A 24,729-nucleotide genomic window follows, 5' to 3' on the forward strand; every position below is an offset into this window, starting at 1 on the left:
TATGCACATGGTTACACAGAATCACAGAACCGTGCAGCTAGAAAGAACTGCAAGAGAGCGTGCAATCCAACCACCTACACTTACAAACTAAGTATCCCTCACAGACTTCAGCCTAACCCAGGGCTGTCCAACTGGTGGCCCATGAAGGATTCATCTGAGGCCTCCATGCTCTCACCCAGTTGCCATTCCCGCTATTGCTCTGGCTGCTGTTGTCAGGTATCAACCTAAGTAATTGACACATAGAAGATATCGAATTTTAGCTGATTTTTTAAATGAAATCTTCATAATTTTACAAGGAGGAAGCAACTTTAACCACCTGAAACCTGAGATACTGCTCCTGCCTTTGTTCAAGGTAATTTACATCATCACAGAGCTTCACAAGAGAGCTCAGAGATGCCTTACTCTGGGTAAGAAATGCCTGCCCAGAAGAGTATTCCATCTATTGACTCCTCCGTGAACTCCTATGGAATATGAACTTCAGTTCTACCCAGGAGAACTTCTACAATCTTTTCTCGGACACCTGATGAAGGGGGTTTGTGATCAAAAGCTTGCAATTTAAAAAATAATTTTTTTGCAAAAATCTGGTTGGTCTAATAAAAGATACCACTTCTACCACAAGTCCTGAATGCAGCAAAGAAGCCATCTAGCTGGGGAGGCACCCAGTGGAGAGGTGGGGGTGCTGTCCTCAAGCACACAGTGGAGAAATAGGTGCAGGACAGCTGGGGAGACCCTCAGCTCACACCATTGTGGCCTGTGAAGGGTGCAGTTCCCCTGGTGTGGCCCATGGCCTCTACAAAGTTAGAGGGCTGTGGTCTAACCTGTTCTTAAAACTCACTGATACGGGAGATTCCACAATACCTCGGGTGGCCTGTTCCAGTGCTTTACCACCTAAATGGTTAGAAAGTTTCTTCCCCACTATCCAACCTAAATCATCTTTGCTGCAAACTAAGTCTGTTTTTTCCTTAGTGGCCCTGGAGAACAACTGATCTCTGACCCCTCTCTAACCATATTACGTTCCCCCTTCAGTTTTCTCTTTTAGACTCAAACTTACTTCCTCACGGACCAGGTTACAAAAACCTCGTATTCTTGTTGCTCTACTCTGGTTTCTTCATGTTCATTTCCTGTGGTGCACAAAACCAGAAAGAGCATTTCAGCTGAAGTCACCCCCAGTACAGAATAGAGCAGAATAATTATCCCCCCCTTACGCATAGCTCTCCAAACAATATATTCCAGAATGACATCTGCCTTTTTAGCACAGTGTTGACTCATGTTCAGTTTACGATCTACTATAACGTCCCAATTTATTTTTGCCATGCTGCTGCTGACCCAGATATTTGGCACCTACTTGATAGCACTTTGCACTATCTTTTTAATTTTAACCTGTTAATTTTCAGACCAATTCTCCAATTTATTAAGATTATTTGAGATTCTGATCCTATCCTCCTGAGTATTTACAACCTCTTCACCCCAAGTCATCTGCAAATTTTGTAAGTGTACTGTCTATGCTGTCACCCAAAATGTTATAATGAAAGTATTGATCCCTGCAGACCCCACTTGAGATACCCTTCCAGTTTAACGGGGAAGCATTAATAATTGTCCTTTGAGAACAAATTGTGCCCCCATCGAATGGTGATTACATCAGATCATAGTTCTTTAGCTTGCCTATAAGAATACTTTGTGGGATAGTGGCAAAAGCCTTACTAAAAAAACCAAAAAAGAAAATCAAGATATATCATATCTATTGGTTCCCCTTGTCCAGTTACCCTGACAATGAAGGAAATATTTTGGGGAACCACAGCAGAGTAATTCAGCTCCTCATAGGGCTGGGACTTTTGACTGCTATACTAGGAAAGTATAGTAAAATTTCTACTTCAGGTACCTTAATTCTTGCAACTCTAGGCTTTTATTTCATGACGGTTCTCTCCTGAGCTAAAGCCCTGTCAGGTGCTTCAAAGGTTCCCTATCTGAAGAGGAAAGAGAATAAAAAATAATCCGTGCTCTTTTCTGTTTTTTTTATGTGACCCCACCACCCACATTTGAAAGTGTCCCTTCAAACAACTTTATTTTTACAATTTAGACATATCACTAGAGAAATCCCTAATATTTCCCATTTTGCCAGGGTTTGCTTCAATGGTACACAGCTATATTACCCCAACAATGCTCTCAGAAAGCACTGCACCTTAATGCTATCTCCACCATAGTGCCTTAGCAGCACAGTCTTTAATGTGATGAGCTAATGTTGTTGCCCAGAAAACCCTGGTAATCGCTGAAGGCAGCTGACAAACCAGCTCATTTTGAAGACAGTAGGCTACACTGGTGTGATAAGCAGAATGACACATCCTGCAGGCTGCATCAATTCAGCCAACAAACTCCAAATTACTGCTTTCTAAAAAAAAAAAGAGAGGATAGTGTCTGTTACAGATCATAGAGTAGGGAAAAATAGGGGAAGGTGCTTTTCCAAAAACAAAGGAAGATGAAGAGTAAGGTCATGCTGGTGGAAGAGAAGAAAGGGAATGATTTGTTGTCTGTGGCATTTTCTGCAGCTTGTGGTGTAAGGAATAAGGTTATTCAGGCTACAAAGGAGCATTCAATAACCCAGCCCCTTCAGAACAAGTGTTCACCTTTGGTAATAAAAATGGGTTATTATTCATTATAAAGCAAGTTAATTATTTTTTCCCAGTCACCTCCTTGTCAGGTCATTTTGCTGTGATGAGCTGTTATTTCTATTAACCGAACACTTGAGATAGTCTTTTCCTAGGTGCCACTTCCTTTACTAGAGTTAACAGACATGCGCATCAAGGGAAATGTGCATGTGCATTGACAAACTAACAATATTAGTGATAAAGAAGTACTTTTCATCTGCATACCACAGAGTCTCTAAAGATAGGTGGGTTTCTGAATCACCTCCTTTTGATAGGCAGGGAAACTGTGGGCACAAGGAGATTACAACTTGAGGAAGGTTAGTGCATAAGGACGTGTCTTCACAGCAGCATGAATTCTGCTCTTATCTTCCCTGGCTCTACACCAGAGCATGGGAGTTCATCTTTGTGACATCAAGACTATATTGGCAATCCTGTAGGGCCCCAATTCAGCATTTTTATTTTAAAAAAGGAAAGAATAAACCCACAAGTAAACAAATTATACCAGATGTATTTTTATGTACCTGGATTTTCCTTGATACTAGAGACAAGTTTGAACCAAATTCCTGGCTGTAAACGACCTGAACTCAGGAGAAGTTCAGATTCAAATTTATGTCAACTTGATATAGGAACAAGAAATTGCTTGAACTCCTTTAGTAGTAAAAGAATCTGTCAACTTGGCCCTGCACCCTACCTAGTGTGAAGACATGCCATTATGGGCCTTGGTTCAGTCGTAAAACACCATTACTCCTTGGCATATATTTTGAGGCCTCTTTGCCCAGTTTTAAGTTTTAGCTTCTTAAGGAAGAAGATCTTGGCATGGGCCTTCTAGATCCTGGCACAGATTCACTGTGGGCTCTTTCAGTAATTTGCTTAACCTGAACCATACTTGATCAGCTGTGAAGTGATGATAAGACCTACCATTATGAATGTATTATGAGGCTTAATAAATAACTGTCCATAAAGAAATACAATGTAAAGAATGCCAACTTATTTATTCATATGCTGCTACTGATTAGGAGACAGCTTTATTTGCCATGTGCATTTACTAAGCGCTATTTAATAGGATCTGTCCTTGTTTAATAGATACTCCTCTGACTTCTATAACAAAAAGTCATTAAATTTGATAGAAGCCCTGATGTATAAATAAAGGAATAAGGTATCTCATTGTTTTTAGTTTCAAGAGGACTCCTCTAATCATTAGTTTGTTACAGAATAAATTGAAGAGGAATTAAATGATGTAACCCATTAGCTGTTTAGAGGGTTGGGCATAGTTGTGGATGATGTGCCCCAGCCATCTGAAAAATGAAACAGTGTCTCTAGCATTGAAGTGTTTCTGTTTCAGTTTGAAATTGGACAACAGAGGCTGACACATGGTCTTTTGTTCCCAAACTTGCAGAGTTCTGTATGGAAAATTCCAATTTGTGTATGTCACAGCAACTTCCATCCCTGATGATATGACCTTATTGCAACAAATGTGAACTTTGGGCAAAGGAAAAGGCAATGCCTGCCTTACCCAGAGCCAGCAGTTTCAAAAGCTGTCACTCAACAGAGGACCAAAACCAAAACCATAAATGCATCCCTGCACTTTGAGAAAGTACCTAAGCCTAGAATTGTATCTAAAATCAGAATTCCACTCCCCCTGCTCCCCTTCAGTCAGTTGGCCCTTACTTTAAAAATTGGATGAAGCAACATCTTTAACTAGAACATCTTTGAAGTGGCCAAAATCAGAATCTAAATTTTAGTAAATGAAATAGCCCACAGCACAAGGAGTTGCAGCCTGTCCTTTCCATACTGCTGATGCACACTGCAAGACTCCACAGTATTGCAAGAGATTAGGATCTTTGGTACATAACAAAATGTTTCTTCTCATTTCATGACCTTTTTATTTCCATGCTGGAAGCACAAAGAAAGGAAGATAGCCTTGGTATATGAAGCATGAAAAACAACTTATTGCAGTTATCCATCCAGAAGCTAGCTTGTGTTCATCACATGCAGTGAGAAACACTAAAGGTTTCAGAGGTTCTATATGAATATCTCTTTGCATCTGTAAAACTGGGCTACCAGTCTTACTTGCTCATGAATGGAGAAGAGATCTGCTAAGAACAGCCTCTTACAGAGTGATGAGGATTTCTGCTGTCAGCCAGAAACAGAAAGTACAGAAACAGGAAACAAGTATAAGAAGATAATTGAACTTTTTAAACCACAAAAGAAATATCATTTCGCGTACAGCTTCAGTTAATGAGTGCATCATTTTCCCATCTCTTGTAGGTGCCTGAAGGTTTTTAAGTTAGCAAAATAACTTGTCTGAATTTATAGTTGATACAAACTCATTTCATTTATATTGATTCAAAAGACTAGGTTTGAGTCTCCTCTTCATTTCTACCAAAAAAGAAAAAAAAGGAGAGAGACATACTTGTTCATCCAAACTAGAGTCCTCTGGATCTGTGGTTCAAAGCCAAGTCAATACTGTCCTGCAATGTTAATTGACCCCAGCTTCATTAATGCAGAGCTGGTTGGAAGACTCACTTGAATAAGGGTATGAACAGACATACATTTGGAGCAGTTTTAAAAGGGCGGTAGCTGTTACATTCTAATTCTTATGCAGAGGAACAGGGTGGAAAAAATGTGCCTAGGGCAGCCCTCTCTCACCCTTCCTAGCCCCTGCCTCCTTCTCCTACCTGCTCAATTGCAGGCAGGAAACCAGAGAGAGCAGAGAGCAGGGAAGTTTCGGGGAGTGCAAAGAGTTCTGGGAATTGTAGTTTTCTGGACTGTGGCAGTAGAGTTCACTGCTGTTGAGGGGAAATTTTCACCCAGTTTTTTGCCACCAAAGCCCATGTCTAGAAGATAAAAAATGCTAAATTTGGTGGCAAAAAATGGGGGTAATTTCTTCTTCCCTGGAGCAGCATGCGCTCTACAGAACTATGATTCCCTGAATGCCTTGGGCTCTATGATACACATTGCTTATGCTAGCAATATGTGTCACAGAGGCAGGCAGTAGTAAGGCAAGCAGTACCCCTGGTGTGAGGCACCCTTCTCTCCACACCTCATGCCTCCCTGTCCTTCTGGTGCCCCTCCCATTAGGTGCCACCTGAGTCACATGCCCTGTTCACCCACCCCATATTATGCTATTGATTATGTGTGGACAAGCCAGGGGGAAGATAAAAGACAGCACAAGCGGTACAACTTTAATATTGCATGAAACATTGGAATGACAATCCTGCACAACTGGGTTCCCTTTCAAGGTGCAGAGCCTGGATGCCAGAGGGTCATGGATCCACCATTAATCCATTCTGCATGTACCCAAGAATGGAACCCCTCTGTGTGGGTGAAGCTCTGATAATAACAAGTAAAGGTGGTTCTTTAGAAACTTTGTTAATGGAGCATACTGCTATTATTTTGAGAGTAACTGAAGGGGAAGAAGAAATTTTCGTGATGGGTTAAATCCTACTCACAGAAGCTAGATTCATTTACTGACTTCAGGGGCAATGGCACTCTGAATACATTTACCCCAGAGCCCAGTAGTATCAATGGGACTACCCACATAAATTAAGGGAACTGGATTTGGCCCTATGTCTATGTATAGTCTAATCAACTAGGATATTATAAAATGAGATCAGACAAATGTTAATGGTAATTTCTGAAGCATAAGTCTGCAATGTAATTTATTTGCGAGCATCCATGGAAATGGCTCAGAGTGACATAGCATACCTGTTCCATGATAGTCAGAAGATGTGTGTGTGTATATATAATTAAAACCTTGACATCTAGGTTGAGCACAGATGTCTTAATTATATTAACCACAGACTTTTATCTCAATAATGAAGAACTCATTGGTTACTTAGCTGGATTAGAACAAACAAAACTGTATAAGCTTTGTAAAAAGAAGAAGTTCTACAACAGAAAAATTACATTGGTAGTCCTTCCTTAAAATTAGAGATCTATGAAACTGATGATGTCAGCTATAACACCATATTAACAGTTCCTCTGGGGAAGATTTAACTTCAAAAAGCATGAATGCAATGCCCTGGGTAGTATTTCTAGTGATGCACTACTTCAGAAATACTGAAATATATCTTTTCAAATAGATTGTACATTCTATGCAGCATCAGTGTTGGCTTCCCCTTTGCCGATGCATTAATATCAAACATAGCAAAAATCTATCCAGAAAACATCTGGTATGATACTGAAGAAGGGTACTGTGTGTACAAAATTGTGTATAATGTCTCTCCCAAATGTAAAATTGGTCCAACAAAAGATATCACCAGAAAAAGCTTGCCATATATTTCCTGGATCATCGTGGAAACAACGCCACTCCAACCTGACTACTGTATGTAAAACATTCAAAGGTATCAAGTGCATCTTTTATTCCTTTACCCCTTTGTGCTTGTCTAGATTAGAAAAAAATGTCTGATTTGTAGTTAGGATGAACACACACATCCTGATCTACCTACAATCATTCCTTGAAAATATATTCAAGTTAACTTCTTTACCTTCAGTTTAACTGGTCCTGTCTTAGGTGAGAGTCTGGATCACTGTCTCATGCTTTGTAGCTTTCAGAGGTCAGGGACTTTGTTTTTCCCTGTACATATGCTAGTAAAAACATTTAAAAAGTTACTTGCCAAAACATAAAGGCAAAAGGAGAAACCCTGTTTAGACTGACATGAAAAGCAATAATGAAACATTCCAAAATAGCTCCCATCCCAAACGTATTAGTGTTTCTAATAGACCACCACAGAACAAAAAAACAAGGACAATTCCCCTTTGAAAATGTGTAGATACTTAAACGGTCAAGAAAGCAACCTTGTGCTAAAATAGAGCATAACAAGAAATGTACTAGATATTAATCACCTCACACTTTTATAATTAAAGCACAGGAGAAAGTAGTTCTGCTCCCATCATTAATTTTTCTAGAGCATTTTGAGACACCAGAATGGAAGTCCTACAGAAGTGCAAATGTTAACAATTTTGGAAGGCACAGTTTGAGCATATATGGCAAGACATTAACAAATTTGCAAGAGTGATGAATGTTTAATTGGTATTATCGTCCATTACATTTAGTTGACACTCATGGTATATAAGTTGCAGTCAGCGCAGCAAAAGTAATATAAAAATACATGGAATGCTGTTAAAGCAATTGGTAATAATCAAATAGTCATTTATTCATTTAGTGAGAGTTCCACTTCCCTGTGTAATATGCAAGTAGCCTCATTACTTATAATCTATATATGTTTTAAAAATGCTTGAGTAGCTATTCAGTGCTGGCACAGATAGTCCTGCAGAATAAAGAGAACCAGTCTAGCACTACTGAAGCGAATGGCAAAAATCCCAGTTTCCAGGTATGGGATCAAACCAAGAATCAAACCCATTTAGAAAAGGCCTCACAAACCTCTCCCATGCTGTCCCTCAACCCAGCTGAGAAAAGACTACTTTTTGGAGGAGGGAGAGATGAGTTAGGTTTTCATGATGCATTCACATTTTATAGTGTAAAATATTGCTGAAGATGCTTCTTAAAGCATCTTATTCAAAGGTATACAGCACCATCCTTAATTTTACTGTGCATGAAAAACTAAAATAAAATGTTTTTTTCAGTTTGGGGACCACAAGATGCTCCATCCTACATTTATAGCAGGTAAGTCTCAACAGAATTAAGGAATGAACAAATGAACAAGCAAAAATTCCAATATACCACCACCACCCTCAATTCATCTAGTGTTTAAATTCATACCTATTTTATCATGCAGTGTAGTTATAAACAAACACATAGCCTTGAAATGAGAAAATAATTTGCCTCTTTAGAGCAGGCTCATTAAAGAGAAATAATGGTGCAATAACAAAGTACAAGTGTATCACTAATGAGAAGATAAGGCTGCAGAAAAAAAGAACATCTGGTGTGTGTCTTCTCAGAGAGCAAGCATGAGCTGGAATCTGACCATTATGGAAAGCTGCATAACTTCTGCATGGCACAGTGGGGATCTGACATCAGGAATGTATTGAGGTTTTGTGTTTTTAAAGAAAATGATGACTTTTTAATATATTATATTAATATTGCATAAGATTTAAGGGAGGTAGTATCATAGGAATTACTGAACATACATTAAATCTCATAATAAAATCTGATCCAACATATTGCTAGTAGAACTATTCCTGGCCAATAATATTCCTTTATGAAAATGTACCCTGGTCTGTTTACAAACAGCTTGTGATAAGAGAGTCACAAGGTTGATTTACAATAGTATAGTTGAATAATTTTGAATGCATACATTTGTTCAGATGACTTAAGTATGGTATTTAAAAGTTTGTTTTTTGGGAATTGGCTTGTAGGTATATATATTTACATTAGAATGGTTCAGGATGGGCCACAGAAGTTAACTGATTTTTAAAAAGCCTTTGAGGCAGACAGGCTGTCTAACAAACAAGGACACATAGTCTGAGAAACTGGGAGCATATACCATACTGTTCCATAACATGAAATAAGGTGGCACCAGCTTGCAAGGCCAAAGAGAGGGGCTTAAGATTCCTGTTTTGGAAGGGTGTGCATGTGATGAGCTACGTGGACAGCATGATGACCACAAAGAAAGACCAATTAGCAATAGCCCCATATGAAGAATCATCAGGAATCATCAGGAGGGAAGGAGAATACAAAAACAGAGGCTTGAGAGTAACAAAGTGTCCTGCCCAGATTCCTCCCCATCCTCCTCCTCCATCCCACCCAGGTCCTTCCTCCTTCTCAGCCTGCCTGGGTGCCTACACATCCCTCCCTGTCCTCCTCCCCAAGAAGGTCCCTGAGAGGGGTCCCCATCCCCCATCCCCGGGAGGGGTCCCCGAGAACACCACGAACAGAGCGCACACCACTAGCCTGTCTCATCCACCCCACTGGGGGTTGGGGCTCGGCATCCCACCTCCAGGCTGCTGACATGCTGACATCTGACACCTAAGAAAGAGCCTCAGAGTGAAGTCTGTGTCCTGCCCAGATGTACTCCGACTCTGATGACAGCCCTAGAATTGGTAGATATGTAGAATTGCTTGATTATTTGTATTGTTTCTTTTCTGTTATCACTGTGTATCAATAAATTTGCCTATTATCAAATGGAAAGGTTGTGGTCAGTCTGAGGATGGGCACCCCTGGAACAAGGCATCTGGGTCCTAATCCAGAGCCAACAGTTCCAGCAGATCACATCAGCCATGTGCTACTTTTTGCGCAGCGTGGCTGATCATCCAAGTCTCATATTCATTGGCTCCACATCCTAACTGAATGACTATACCTAAACCAGAACAACAGCTAAAGGCAAATAATTAACTCCTGGAGAAATCACCAGGTGGGCTGAAAAAATGATTAAAACTTGAAGATTGTTTATATTTCCATGATTACTGGGGTATACTCTGAATGTTTATGAATAATTGCACTACACCTCAAAGGCATAACAAGGCAGCTGGGCTCCTAGGGCAGCAGGATTCTCGAGGCAGTGGTGACTTCTGGTTACTGCCATGCCACCAGTGTGATTGTACAGCTGTGACAGCATCTCCTAGTCTTCTATACTCCCTCCCCCACGTTGGCATCTGGGGCTGCTGCCCCATTTGTTATGCCCTAGTTTTGCTACTGCTAAATCTGCAAACAATGAGTCACAAAAACAGGGATATACCTTGTGTCAGTTTGTTTAACTACCTAGGTTAAATCCCAGCAGGGCTAGTGAAATACTGGTTTCCCTCCCTGCTCCTCCACCCCTGCCTGCCTGCCTTATTTCTTTCCTTCTTTTAGTGGGTGGGGTACAGCATACACTTTGGGCTGAAAGGTTTTTGTCCACTCATTTCTATGATGAAAAATACTTTTCAAGAAAGCAAAAAAACCCCATGATTCTGTCAAAAGTCACTTTTGTTCCATTTTGAAGTTGAAACAAAGACATATTTCAGTTTCATAAACTGAAGAAAATATTATAACAACAAAAAGAAAATGCATTAAGTAAGACTCTCTTTATCAGATCAAGAGCCATCTCAAAACTCACCCTATGGATCAAAGTCATTGTTACTTTACCTAGAGAAATCTCCTTTTTTGTCTGCATAGCACAAGTACATCACTTCCATAGTTATTTATACTGTATTCTTTCCCAGTAATGAATACAGAGATATTTCTGATGATGTTTTCCAGTATAAATATAATGTTTGTCCACTTAAAATTCCTATAAAAGGACAAAAAAAATCTACTACTTTTTTCTTGTAAGCACATCTCTTGATTTATATCCTTAGTTTTGTTAATATATAATATTTTGTTCCAGATTACCACTTTATTGTCTTGCAGTATTTGCCTCATTCTTCTCTGTCTTAGGGACCATTAATTAAAGTCAGAAGGCATTTACACTCCAGTAGTTCATTATCTACCAATGCTAATATTGTTACTGTCTGGGTCTCACACTGCTTCCTCCTTGACAAAAAATACTATCCTACTAACAAAATACATCTGTTTAATTCCAATTTTATCAACCAGTTCAAGGTCACCCAAAGCTATCAGGAGGCTCATTAGGGAATTACCCTCATTTGTCTGCCTCTGATAAAAAAACAAAACAAAACATTTTCCACAGTATATTTCACTTCTTGTTTACTTTTCCTATATCATGTAACCACTTCAATCTTTTATCTAGAAAAAGAGTAGGTATTTTTCAAAATCAAATTGTTTATCTTACATCTCTATCAATTCCCTGAACTCTTTGATGGTTTTAACACATTTTACTTATCTTATTCTTATATTGGATCTTAATGGGGAACAGGCAGAAAGCATGTGTCCTTAAGAGATAGGGGCTTGCAATGCAAGTTTAGATCTGAGCATATGGTTTGAACCTGCATTTGTTGTATCTGGAACCTTGACAGAGCACAAAGCTGGCTCCAGTTTATACCTACCTGTTTGGAACTGTGCTGTTGCTAGCTTTTCACCAGACCACAAGGTGGAGACTGGGCAGAGGAGGTGTAGCATACTATACACCAGGAGACTTTGCCTTTCTCTTCTTTGCACAGCTGGGTTAGGGACCAACCAGAATTACAGCCTCTGAGCTCTCAGCACAGATATTGATCATTACAAACACACCTAGAACTGGGATGCACACCGCCCTCCCCAGTAAAATCAAGGGAAGGCAGGACAGCCTTTTGATTAGGCAGTACAAAAGGTGAAATCTGGGAAGGGCTGTACATCCCTTTGGCACAATGTCTCATAAAGCTCTTAGTGGGCAACCTATGGTACCTACCACTCAGAGCTGTGTCTTAATAGCAGTAGTACAACTCAGGGAGGAGAGGGTGATGAAGGCAACATCCCTGGTCATCCTCCTTGTGCTTGTATGAGTGGCAAGAGCAAAAAATAGCCATTGCTGCAATAGTGGGTGATCACGCTTCCACTACTAGCATCATCGTAGCTGGGGCTTCTCCGTGCACTGCTGCTGCTCAGGGCACAGTGCTGCCCTACTATGCTGCTGCTTAATAGCATCCACAAATAAACAAAGTTTGGATCTAAACCCAGAAAGTTTGGTTGGTTTGGGCCCTTCCATTTTACTTGGAGCATCACACACACACACACACACACACACACACGTACAGTTTTCAGTTTGCTCTGAAGAAAACCCTAATTATTCTAGCCACAATCTAACCTTTGCATCCACCTCAAATGTCTCAGGAAAGACTTAACAGCATGGATCCCACAGTAATCAGATCCCCATAACTAATGTTTTATTAGATCAGGTGCACTATATTTGCTAGTACAGTATATTATGAAGTATCATAAATAATTAAAAATTAATCAGACTTGTCAAAATAAATGAAGTACATTCTGTGATGCAGTACCCTTGAATTTTTTATGGAATTTATTTGTTTATTCATAAATCAGAAAAAATGCAATAACCCACAATGGGTTGCTTGTTAGTATAACAACTCTTGGGCTGGAGCCAGAGCCCAGTGAAGTCAATGCAAGTTTTTTTTATCACGTTCAATAGGATTTAAAATGAAACTTGCTGCAAATTTAATGCAAAGGACTCTGAACCTGCAGAGACTTGCATGAAAGCCTAGCTTAGCTTCCAGAACGTTATTAAAGCAAAGCATATGTGTAAGTCTTCGCCATATCAGAGCCTAATTTTGCAGATTAATGACCAACTGGATTGCTCTGGACATTGCCGGTTTATCCATTTACTGAGAAAATGCAGTTTAGTACAAAACTTGCTGCATAACTGAAAATACAGGTGAGACAATAATTGATATTCCCTTACGGGCACACTGCTAAATGCCTCATTTAGAGCAAGTAACCACTAGCACTCTGTACCAGACTATACAATACATCCCACTGAGATAGGTTCTAATAACAAGTAATGTTTAACTAGCACCTTTCTTCTGTGGCTCCCTAAATGTTTTGAAAAGGTGTGTAAGTGCTATGACCCCCATCTTTCAAAAAGGGGAAGCTAACATTGTGAGGGGTTAAGCAATTTGCTCAGTGGCACATATTTTGTCCCCTTGGCAGTAGCTCACTGTAGTATGGGAGATACCCAAGCTAGCCTTCAGATAGCCAGCTCAGGTACTAGCAGCTGTCTGGCTGCAGTGAGAGTGAGCTCAGCACAGAGTAATTCACCCTGCTTCTCAGAAACTGAGTTTATATTGCAGCTGGGAATATAACCCAGAAGCTCTTCACGTGCCTCTCCATGTCAAACACATCCATGACCCTTCTACATAGGGAGGGTAACAAATCAGGCCGAGGGGGCTTGTCCTCATTAACAAGAGGTTTGCTTGACATGACTTGATAGTCAAGTGACAAGGATGAGCTAAATTAACTCTCAAATCTGGTTATGCTATCTGCTTATTTACTTCTGTTCATTACAGCCCATGAATGGAGATGGAATGGGAGTCAGATAATTGGAAGTACAATTTGCAAGAAACGAACAGTGGGGGTTGGAATTACTGTGCCTAATTATTTCACATTGAAACAGACCACACAAAATATCTGTGCCAAGCAGCTGTAATTAAAGTGATTTAAAATAGAAAGATGCTGGCTGCAAGTGTAGAATTTTCAAACAAGTCTCTCTATGCTGCAGTAGCCAGAGACATTTGTAGATCAGGGCTACAGTTCCACTGTTGGGCTTCTGGAGGGCCTGAAGTCAGCCCAGAAGGAAGTATCATCAGCTATTCCCAATCTGCAAGGGTTACTTAGCTGGGATGTCAGACACCCTCATTTAAGTTCCTGCCCAGCCAGTTTCCTGCATCCGAGGCAACTACCAGATCACTGGGCTATGACAGAAAGTCTTGAGATAGCCTTTAAACACACACGCATACATGCACAAACACATATGCACACATGTTGGAAGCAGTCAATGAAAATTCCCTCTGTGACGACTTGAGCCTATGTTCCAGTTTTTCTGGTCCAATTATTACGGCACTCATCTGTAAGATAATGGCAGACCACAGATTTGATCCTAAGGGTCCCACATCTGAGTGGATGCTCTAACCACTGGGTTACAGAACCCACCAATCAGCCATTTCTGTCCCAAGTACTATTTAGGCTATATATAATACAATGTGAAACTGCTCTTAAGAAGAGCTTGAAAGAGATCCATGCCAACATTTTTTACCTACCTCGGATGGGGAGACACTGGCATTCAAGCACCAGGTCAATAAGGCAGAGCAAGAACCTGACCGTGGGCACTGGCTGTTCTAGAGTGTCTCCATTTTCACTTCCCCCAGCCCAACTCCTGAATATGAGGGTGTGGACACACAGAGCACTTGAACTATTCCACGAATGTCACTGGCCAGGAACTGGTTCACAATTATCATGGTTCAGAGGCATCTGCATAAAGGTTTCAAGTAGAATGGTCACTGTTTAGGTATTGCAGTGCTGTTCAACCACCACTAGGGGGTGGGGGTAGGTAATAGGGGTGTGCGAAATGGGCTTTATTCGATTCAGATTTGGCCTGAATCAGGGACGGTGGTTTGATTCATTGATTTGGATCGCTGTCCCTGATTCGATTTGTCCGAATCCAAATCTGAAGATTCAATGCTGATTTGGAGAATCAGCAATTGGGACGTAGACACAACTTTAAAAAGTTTTTTCTACATACCTAGAGGTAGCAGGTGTGGCTTGTGATGCTGGGGCAGATGAAGCTCCTACAGGAGCACTGGGGGGGCACATGGTTGACAGTGAACCCGGAAGCGGACTGGAAGCACTTCCGGTCCACTTCCAGGTCTGCCAAGGAGCGTGCAGGGCCCCACCCCCATGGCCCCTGGCTCAGTGATTGGCTGCAGGGGGGCCCTGGGTGTCCCCCCCCAGACCCAGGAGGCACCAGTTGCTGACCTGGGGGGGCACAGGGGGGCCCCCAGTGCGTTCCTTGGTGGACCTGGATGCGGACCGAGAGTGCTTCTGGTCCACTTTCAGGTCTGCTGCCAAGTGCGCTGGGGAGGCCCCCATGCTTCTGTGGGACACTCCATGCACCGCAGCATCACAGCGATCAGAGCCCCTGCTACCTTGAGGTACGTAGAAAAAAAATTTAAAGCTGTGTCTATGCCTGAGTCGCCAAACCTTTTCGAATCAATTCGGAGGGTTCCGATTCTATTCGGAGAGATTAAAGGGTCCTCTGATTTGATTCAGATTTGGAGATTTGGCCACCGAATCGGGTTGAATTTCCACTGAATCAAATCAGGGACTGACCTTTGACAGCCCCCAGAATACCCAGTCCCTCAGAACTGCAGAAGCAGGAGTCCAGGCACCTGCCCCCTTCCCTTATGATTTTTGATTCACACCCCCCTCCAACACACACTGTGAGTTTGGTAGGTGGGCAGATGTGCCTTTAATGCTAAATACTCATCAAATATTGGCCAAGGGAAAACTGAGCTGCTTGGTCAATGTGATTGACTGATTCATTGTTAATTGCTCCTCACTTGGGAGGTGAGCAGTACCAGAGCAACCAGTTGCCCCACTGATGTTGGGAGGGGAGAGGGGAGGAACTGTGTAGTGTGTGGTGGACTGATCAGACACTAGACACAAAAAGCTTAGTGTCCACATATAACACTGAACAAATTTGCAAATAAATGGTTAAAAAACAAAACACAAACAAGCCCTGATGATCCGGGTATACTTTGAAACATTGCAGGAGGTTTAAACTGTTCTAAATGAGCTTGTATGTCTGGACCCTTGCAGTTGAAATCACATGTAAAACAATCTAAGTGCTACGTGTGCCCACATCCTGAGGAACCTTCCCCCCAATTCCATTGAAACCATGATATTCCTAGTAAAATTTTCCAGTTGGATTTGTTGCTAGTTTGACCCTTTCAGCAGAGGATTCCTGGACAGCTCCAGGTCCTCATTCATTCAAGGCTTTTGTCCCCAGCCCTTCCTGCCTGGATGTCCTTCCAGTGTGGGATCTCCTCTCAGATGTGTTCACAGAGCCACCACACTTCTCATTCTAATCCTCCTTTAGACCCCACTCTGCTGGGATTTCAATTTAATTAGACGTAGCCAGCCTACTTGAGACAAGTGTTCTTATTATTCCTATCCTTCCTTCTCCTCCTCCTGACTGCCTCTTCTTTCCTGTTTTTGCTGTAATCCAATTAAAGACAAGAGGCAAGGAACATGAGCTTCCTCTTCCTACTTGACTGTAGTGTCCATAGTATACTCTGCCCCTGATCTAGAGAGGGAAGCTAATTAATTTGGGTATATCATCAACCTCGCTGTTTACACTTACTCACATGATAAATCTCACTCAGGTCAGTGGGTTTATCTGTATGAGTAGGGCTGTAGTAACAGGCCCTGAAGGTGATATACAATAGATGTTTCTGTGAAAATCACATGGCTATAGCTGTGTCTCTACTTCTTGGAAGGAGGCTGCAGAAGAAACTGTTCTTGACATGTCGTTTGTTTGAAAGTGGATTTGCCCCTTCTTTACTCTTCTTTTTGCAGTTCCAGACCCTCAAATACCCTCTTGTCCTTTAGTATGAGTACTTATCAAGCAAGTATGTACAACATTTGAAGAGGGTCAGAGTTTCTTTCCACCCTCCAATAATTAAATTGGCAGTAGTGCATGTCTGTAAATTCTCTGACACTTAATGTGAACAAAGTATGCTGCTATTATAAGGTTTGATTCAAGGGTAAAAATCACCATCCAGAAGGGAAAAAAACCCCATGCTTTTACTTCAAAAGAGCAAAAAACCCAATGTTTACATTCGTTATTTTTCATACTTCCAGATCTCTTTTATGATAATGCCAAAGCTTAGTGCGCCTTTTCTCTTGACATTCATTAAGACTCTTAAATCCTGGATTGAAGGAAACTGTCTGGCCAGACTTTCTGATAAAGCAACTGTACCCCAATGTTTCTGAAGCAAGGAAAAGCTAAGCAGAACTTTTAAATCTCATTCTTGGTCCTTCCATTCCCAGAATGAGATTAAGCAACTCCTATAATTTCCCTGAGTCACAGTTTACCCAGCATTGTCATGTAGCAGGTTCAGTCAATTGAGTCAGCAGCCACTTTAACAAAGAGGTTTCTTTATTCATGCCAATAGGACTCAGACATCCCTGAGACTCCTCTTGGCTTTCTCTCAAAGCGACATTAATTCCTAGCTATATGTATAACAATGATATCCTGGAAGGGAATAGAGTGACAGTCTACTCTAACCCTTAAATGTATATGTATATAGTCCTCACAAGCATGACATGGGGCTGGATTATCAATATACATTTAATTTTAAAGCCTCTGAGAAAAGGTTCCATAGAGGTGCAGTGTTATTGTAGTTCATAGACAGTACCAATGCCCAGTCTGGTTCAGGTTTTGTACAATATCATAGTTGGTTGGAATCCACTCCCCTTCTGCTTCCTGCATGTTCAGTGTTTCTGGACTCCTATTGAAACAGAACACATCATAGGCTGAGCAACTCCCACAAGGCTTTTTGCCACAGCCAAACTGTTGCAGCTGTCCTTTTGTATTCTAGAGGGTGCAATGTCTAATGGTATGCCATTACACCGAGAAGATTAAATACACCTGCTCATCTTACCTCTTGATGAATCCTCAGAGTAATCTCTTTCTGGTACACCCAAAAGGTTTAGCTGGGAAATCTCCTCTGCACTCACTCTCTGCCAAGCCTGGTTGTTGCTTTCCTTATCTTTCAATGGAGGAGAGTATTCCAGCTCACAAGACGATTCAAAGTTGCAGTCAAATACTGTAACAGGACAACAGACACAATACATGCAAGGTTAATACAAACCACTGTTCCCCCTTCTGATTGGTCATATTTCTTACATGAATGAAGACTGTTGTCATTTACATTTTTCCTCGTGTTTTCTCCATATCCAGGTAACAAAGGGTATTGGGGGAAGCCAGATCAGACCAAATGACAGACGGGAGTTTCTTCAGACTGGCCTGCACTCAAAAGGCACATTGAGGATGCAACAATAAGCAAGCCAAATTCCAGGAAAGACTAGAAGCTATTCAGCTTCCACAATGTGGGAACAATGGAGAGGAAAAGCACCAAAAACTTAAAAAAAAAGACAGGGTTTATCTAAAACAGGGGTGTCAAACCAGTTTGGCCCCTCAGGCTGGATCGAAACTGTGGAGCTTTTCAAGGGTCAGCTCTGGACAAACCTCCGGCAGCAGGGCAAACAGCAGCAGGGGACCACAGGGGATAACACAGCCATCATTTGCTTCTGCCACTGAAATGCATCTTCAACAGGGCTCTGTACCCCAGATTTCTGCAGCAGGCCCTTTCCCTACTCATTTTGCTCCCTAATTCCTGGCCTCTCCATGAGCCAGATCTGGTCCATGAGCCACTTGTTCGATAACCCTGATCTAGAGAATGGACAACGCATAGATCAGCAATTGGGGGAAAATGTGATACAGAGCTTGTTGATTCAAATTAAATTCAAGTCACTGCAGTCTCAAAGCTACTTAGTGACCTATGCATTGGTAGTCTTGGTCCAACTCTTCAAGGACAAACTTCTGTGACACAAACCAGAATTCCAGCTGGTAAACAAAACATAATGGCTCATGGAAGATGAAATAAATCATTCACTCCCGGAAACATGCTTTAGAACTGGAGGAACAATATGTGCAGCAGTCAAGGCTTTATCTGCAGCTGCAAGTCTCCTCGATGGCAGAACTTCAACCCCCAGGGGGTCACCAGCCACCACCTTTCATCAGCACAAATTCTTTGAGACAAAGATTTCTCTACCAACAACCAGCACTACTAGTGCAAGGTGAGATTTCCTTTTCCAAGTACAACAATTACATCATATTAAGATAGTGACGGATTTGCCCAAGATAAATAAATTCCACCCATAATAATACTGCAAGTTCTTAGTGCCACATTCAATTTTTTTTTCATTAATTGCCTCAAGCACATTTGCTTCCACAGCCTTAGCTTGTGGCTGACAACTACACATTCAAAGTCAGTCCTGTGCTTCTAAATTACTTAAATAAAGCCAACACTTAAGGTCTTTTGGAGAAGGCTCCTGCTCTCAGGAGGTTTCCTTTAATATTCACACCATCCTGCCACCGTTATGAGATTAAAACAAATAATTTGAGTTGACATTAAAAAAATCTCTCAGCTAGTTTGACTAAGCTTCAATTACATTCTCTATTACGAATCTCATTTCTTTCTAGTCTGCATGGATTTATTTAGTTCAGCCTATTCTCCTGGCAGGATCACATCTTTTAATCCTAAGGTTAATACTGTTGCCCTCTCTCTTTACTTTTCCCGATAATTCACCTTTTTAATAACAAAATGGAATGAGCAAGGTCTAGAGTTTTTGTTTTTTTTTTGGGGGGGGGGGGGTTTGGTTTACATTCTACTTTCTTAATCATGTATTTTATCACTCTCTTGGCATTTCTAACTGCTCTATCATATCATAGAGGCCATATAATGTAATGAATCCATGACCATGCACAACAAGGCAATAACAAGGATAGAACTTACATTCCCCCTACTTTGAATGAATAGGGGCTGTAACCTCTAGGATAATCTGCTAGTCATATAAATTTTATGACATGGTGGAGAAGACTTTGGTCCACTTGGCAGAGGACAGTAGTACACCATGCTACCCAGCTTATTACAATGCTGCAACCACATTGCAGCTTTTTTTGTTTCTATTTTCCACTCCTCAGGCTTTATTAAAAATCTGTAGAGTGAAGGAGGCTATTAAGTTTTGTGCCAATACACAAAGGAACAGACAAAGAGCCAAAATACCTAATTTAATATTAGTCAGCAGATGTTGTAGTAAAAGCAGAGACTTAAAAGAATGTAACTGTGAGAAGAAAAAGGGAACTTTGCCTCAGCTCGGCAAGATGGTTCCGAGCTCTTACTCTTTAGTCAGTCCAATACTATTTGTTATTAAAGGTGCACATCTGGTGCCCACCAGAGTTTCCACAGGCACCATATATCTTACTATGAGGGATCACTAGAATCCCTGAGTAGAACCCAGGCTTCTCTGTGTTACATGTATTGTGCAGGCAGATTGCAAGATCCCTGCCCTGGCAAGTTTAAAGTTCAAGTCCTTAAAGGGTTTTGCATAAGCTTTAAACTTACACATGCCTAAACCTACCAAATGTTCAATAGGACTTCTCACGTCTTTTAAGTTACCAACCTGTAACAGGGGGACAGGCAGTCATGGGGTAGGAGCCCAGTTGTGGATGACTAGCTGGTAGTTAAAAAGTCCAAGGGGAGACTATTTTTGGATGGTATGAAGGACTCCTAAGGGGCCAAAGCCCAACTGCATGGCAGCATACACTCCAATCCTCTTACATTACCCTTCAGAACTGTTCCAGTCTTAGGCCTAAATCTGGAACAAAAATGCAAGCAGTAAACATGACAAACAATAGAAAGATGTGGGTGACACTTATAATCACAAAGCTACAGAAGTTGCTTACGTAGGCATGCCTTTGTGCATTGTACAGAAAACCGTCTATTTTTATTCCCCATGTCCCAGCATTTACATCAGAAATCCCCTTTTACACAAATGTGCAGCTTGCCTGACAAATGCAGAAACTGCCAATAGAAGGAAAAACATTTTTGACTCAGTAAAAAAAAAACAAACAACAACCCAAAACAAACTCAAAAACACAACAACAACTACATTCTCAACTTGGAGACCAAAATACACCTTGGGATTGCCACTGGCTTTTCCCTGAATGCCTTCAGTGGTCAGGAATTGAGACCAATACAATGCAAAAAGTGAAAAGCTGAGGCTTGGGAGGAGGCATGACAAGAAGATTACACTCATTGTGGCCCACTCCTCCCATTGTCCCTTCTCAAGCCTTCATCACAGGCCTCTGCTCTGCTGACAGTACCAACCTTTCATCTCCCATTTGTTAGATAGTGCTTAAAAATGCCCTTGAGCATAAGAACTGCTCCCTGTTAACATTCACAAAATCATTGCCGCATTCTCCTTCATCACTTCTTAAAACCATATTTTGCCTGCAAAAAACTTGATAGCTGGTGGCCAGAGACTTCTCTTTAACATGGCACTGTGTTTGGACTCTAAGCTTCATAGGGCTGGACTTTGTTTTTTGATTGCATAGTAGAGGGGTGGCCAACCTGCAGCACACAAGTCACAAGTGGCATGGGTAATCTCTCTGTTTGGCACATGGCAGACTGGGGGTGGGGGACAGGCAGCAGCAGCAGATAGAAAACAGAGCCGCAGATTAGGCAGGGAGCACAGGATAGGGAACAGAAGCAGAGCAGCCAGTTGGGCAAGGAAAGGGGATCAGAGTGGCACTTGGGGAGTATGTGGGATGTCTGCCAACAAGATTGGCCCCCCTGGAATGGCACATAACAAAAATAGCCCCTGATCTCTAATTGGGGCACCTATTATTCACTGTAATATTACTTTCAGAACACAAGTAAATAATAGCCCAGATGCTCACTAATATGACCCCCAAAGGCAATTAGATCTGCCTACCTGCAGTGAAAATGTAAAGCATGGCAGAAGACAACAATGCTACTTCCCTAATTTTGTGTACAAAATGGTAACATACACCATTCTGCAGCGGTCTGGCTTAGCACAGCCCCTAAGAGCATTTCAAAATAGATCATTATTCCCTACAAAAGGCTTACATACCTCAAGAGTGTCTGTGATTTTCATTAAATCATTCAAATATATAGATGCAACCTACGTGACAGCCCCCATCAACTGAGTATTTGAACACTTAACAAAACCTAGTAAACATTATCACAACACCATCATGACCTAGGGCATTCCTATTTGTGGTCAAACACAGATAAGTCATATGACTGCTGAAGGTTGCAAAGGAACACTGTTGCAGAGATGGGAATTGCCCCAAATCTCCCAAGTACCAAGCCAAGACAGTAACCCTTAAATCATCAGTTCTCAATCTTTTTAGACTCAAGGCACCCGTGGATAGACTCAAGACACGTCTGGATAGAATCAAGATGCCCCTCAGAAAATGCCAGCTTTCAGGGTGAGATTATACATTGCAATTAGATGATATGAAGAGCACTTAAAACTTGACTGATCACACATTAAGGCTCACTAACAAGTGCCAAGTGCTCTTTAGGAGTCTTAAATTTACACCACTTCAGGCAAGGAGTATCTTTAAACTGTGTTACTTAGAGCTTAAGTTAAGTTAACTTCTGGATGTTCATCTGACAGAAAACCACTAATCTTCAGTCCTCCAATACTGTAGCAAGCACCCCACTCTGAGTCTATGGTCTTGTCACCTGGGGTAACCTGCCACATGCCAGAATGTGTGTGGCACAGGTGCTCCCCGGGGGACAAGTAGCAGTGGCACAAATGTCTGTGCTTATGTGGACGCGGCTTATTTTGTGAATCATGTTCATACAATGGCACCACGGTTGAGAACCACTGCCCTAAGCCATCCTTCCACTGTAGGAAAGGTAACACTCAGTACACAATATAGCACAAATATTTTCACTATGCAGTATGCTTACACTTGATTACAAGCTGCTCTTGATTTATAAGAGTCTTTGTTTTAGTAACTGCTGTAAGATTACATACACCAGATTTGCAAGTGCAGGATTCTTAATAACATCTGAGAATCAGTTTCTGTCAGAATCACTTACTATCACAAAGTTACCAGTATGGTTTTAATGCATCTGCAACAGGTTTTTTGCCTTCCTTTTCTGAGCTGTGTCTTTCCACATTTAAATTTGACACCAAGTTCTTTGTATATTAAGCTGAGCAGAAAAAAAGTGAGCTGTTTGCTTTTGGAAGTTGAATAAAAGCCATCCTTTCCTTTTTAAAAAACAGCAGACACTGCAGGAAAAGTAATTAAATTTAATATAACCTGCAGAGTTTGGTTTATTCTTTTTTTGGTGGTGGCTTGAAGAAAAAAGACTAGATTACTGAGCTTGAAGAACGGCTACTGTGCATAGTCAGTAGTTTTTTGCAATAAGAATTCCACAAAGATTTATATCCATGTGCATGAATTTATATTCTAGCTATAAGGCTCTATAGATCCTAAAGCTCCTATAGGAAATACAAGTTTCAATAAATCACAAAACTACTTTATAAATATGTTGTAGAAAGCAAAGATTTTTCTTCCAAAATCTTTTGCATCTGAATTCACTGGGTATTCAGACAGGCCAAGATGTAACAGATTGGGAATAAACTACTTATCATTATACTTTTAAATCAGAAATAAACAAACCTTTGTTGGAAAAAAAAAAAATGAACACCTGACAGATTTTGGTTGTCACCATCAAAAGATATTTTATTGATTTCTGCCTACGTAAGGAGGTGCCAACATACTGAATGTTGATTAGAAACATAAAGCATGTCATCTAATTGAGAAGGCTATAGAATTTGTATTTGATAAGTGGTTGTTAGGCCCTGTATACATTAAAAACCTTATAACAGCATAGCCATCATCAGTGTAATTACATTGCTGTAAACCCCTAATTTAAAACAACTACATCCATTTTACTGGGGCTGGCACAAGTCTTCTTCCACAGAAAGCTGAATCCCAAGAAGAACCCCTTAACAGCAAGATCTACTGGAAAACATTCTTTAATGGGACCACAGGTACAAAGGCAGGCTTCAATTCACAGCCAAGCTTCGGTTTATCTATTCTGTTCAAGTTTGCTCCTTTCCTTTTTCAGTTCAAGTCACTTATCTGACCAGAGACTACATCAAAGAAGGTGTGGCTCCCTTTTTTGGAATTAAAAAGCCTTTGTTTTATAAAGAAACAGAATCAGAAAATTAGGGTTAGGATTAGAGTTGGAAGGGACCTCAGGAAGGGGTCTAAATCCAACCCCCTGGCTCAAAGCAGGACAATTCAACTAGATCATCCCAGCCAAGGCTTTATCTACCTGGGTATTAAGAACCTCCAAGGATGGAGGTTCCACAACCTCTTTGCGTAACCTGTTTCAGTGCTTACTACCCTCCTGTTGAAAATGTTTTCCCTCATATCTAACCAAAACTTCCCTTGCTGCAACTTGAGACCATTGTTCCTTGTTCTGTCATCTGTCACCACTGAGAACAGTCCAGCTGCATCAACTTTCAAACCCCACTTCAGGTAGTTGAAGGATTCGATTTGGCCCAATTTGGTGGCCTAAAATCCGAATCCAAACTGAATCAGGGGACCAATTTAAAGGTCCGAATCAATTCAAAGCTCTGCGAATCTTCAGAAAAGATTTGGAGAGCTTTGATGATTCAGGCAGGCCCTGGTGGCTGCAGCAGGGACCTGCAGCTGACTTGGAGCTGGTAAGTACTCCCACCTCAGCTTGCTTTTTTTTAAAAAAGCCCTGGTGCTCACTAGGTGATGCTGGGCAGGGGGCAATCCCCACTGCCCCATGCTGCATCCCCATTCCCCCCACCTCCCTGATCCCCAGGCCCCACCTTGTTACCCTTGGCCCCCAACATGGGTGCCTCGCCCTGGCCAGTTCCAGCCCTTTAAGAAGAAAAAAAAAAAGCCAAGAAAAGCCCCAGGACTCACTGCTCCTGCAGCAGCCTTGGGGCTTTGAGGGGCTCATACAGAGAGCCCCCCACATGGCGCGGGGCAGTGAGGGGCAACAAGGATCGCCCCCTTCTGGCAGGAGCGGTGAGTCTGGGGGGGGTTTTCGGGTTTTTTTTCATAAACAGCTGGAGCTGGCCTGGGCAGGGCACCCATGG

General features: G+C 41.4%; 1 protein-coding gene across 1 annotated transcript in view; it reads right to left on the reverse strand.

Moving 5' to 3' along the window:
• Positions 1-24,729, reverse strand: part of ALK (ALK receptor tyrosine kinase) — a 545,961-nt gene that overhangs the window by 355,039 nt on the left and 166,193 nt on the right. The window contains exon 4 of the mRNA XM_025215973.1: positions 17,640-17,804. Coding sequence (XP_025071758.1) covers positions 17,640-17,804 — 165 coding nt within the window. The remainder of the gene's footprint in view (positions 1-17,639; positions 17,805-24,729) is intronic.

The sequence above is a fragment of the Alligator sinensis genome, unplaced genomic scaffold (genome assembly GCF_000455745.1).
Source record: "Alligator sinensis unplaced genomic scaffold, ASM45574v1 scaffold138_1, whole genome shotgun sequence".
Lineage (NCBI taxonomy): Eukaryota > Metazoa > Chordata > Crocodylia > Alligatoridae > Alligator > Alligator sinensis.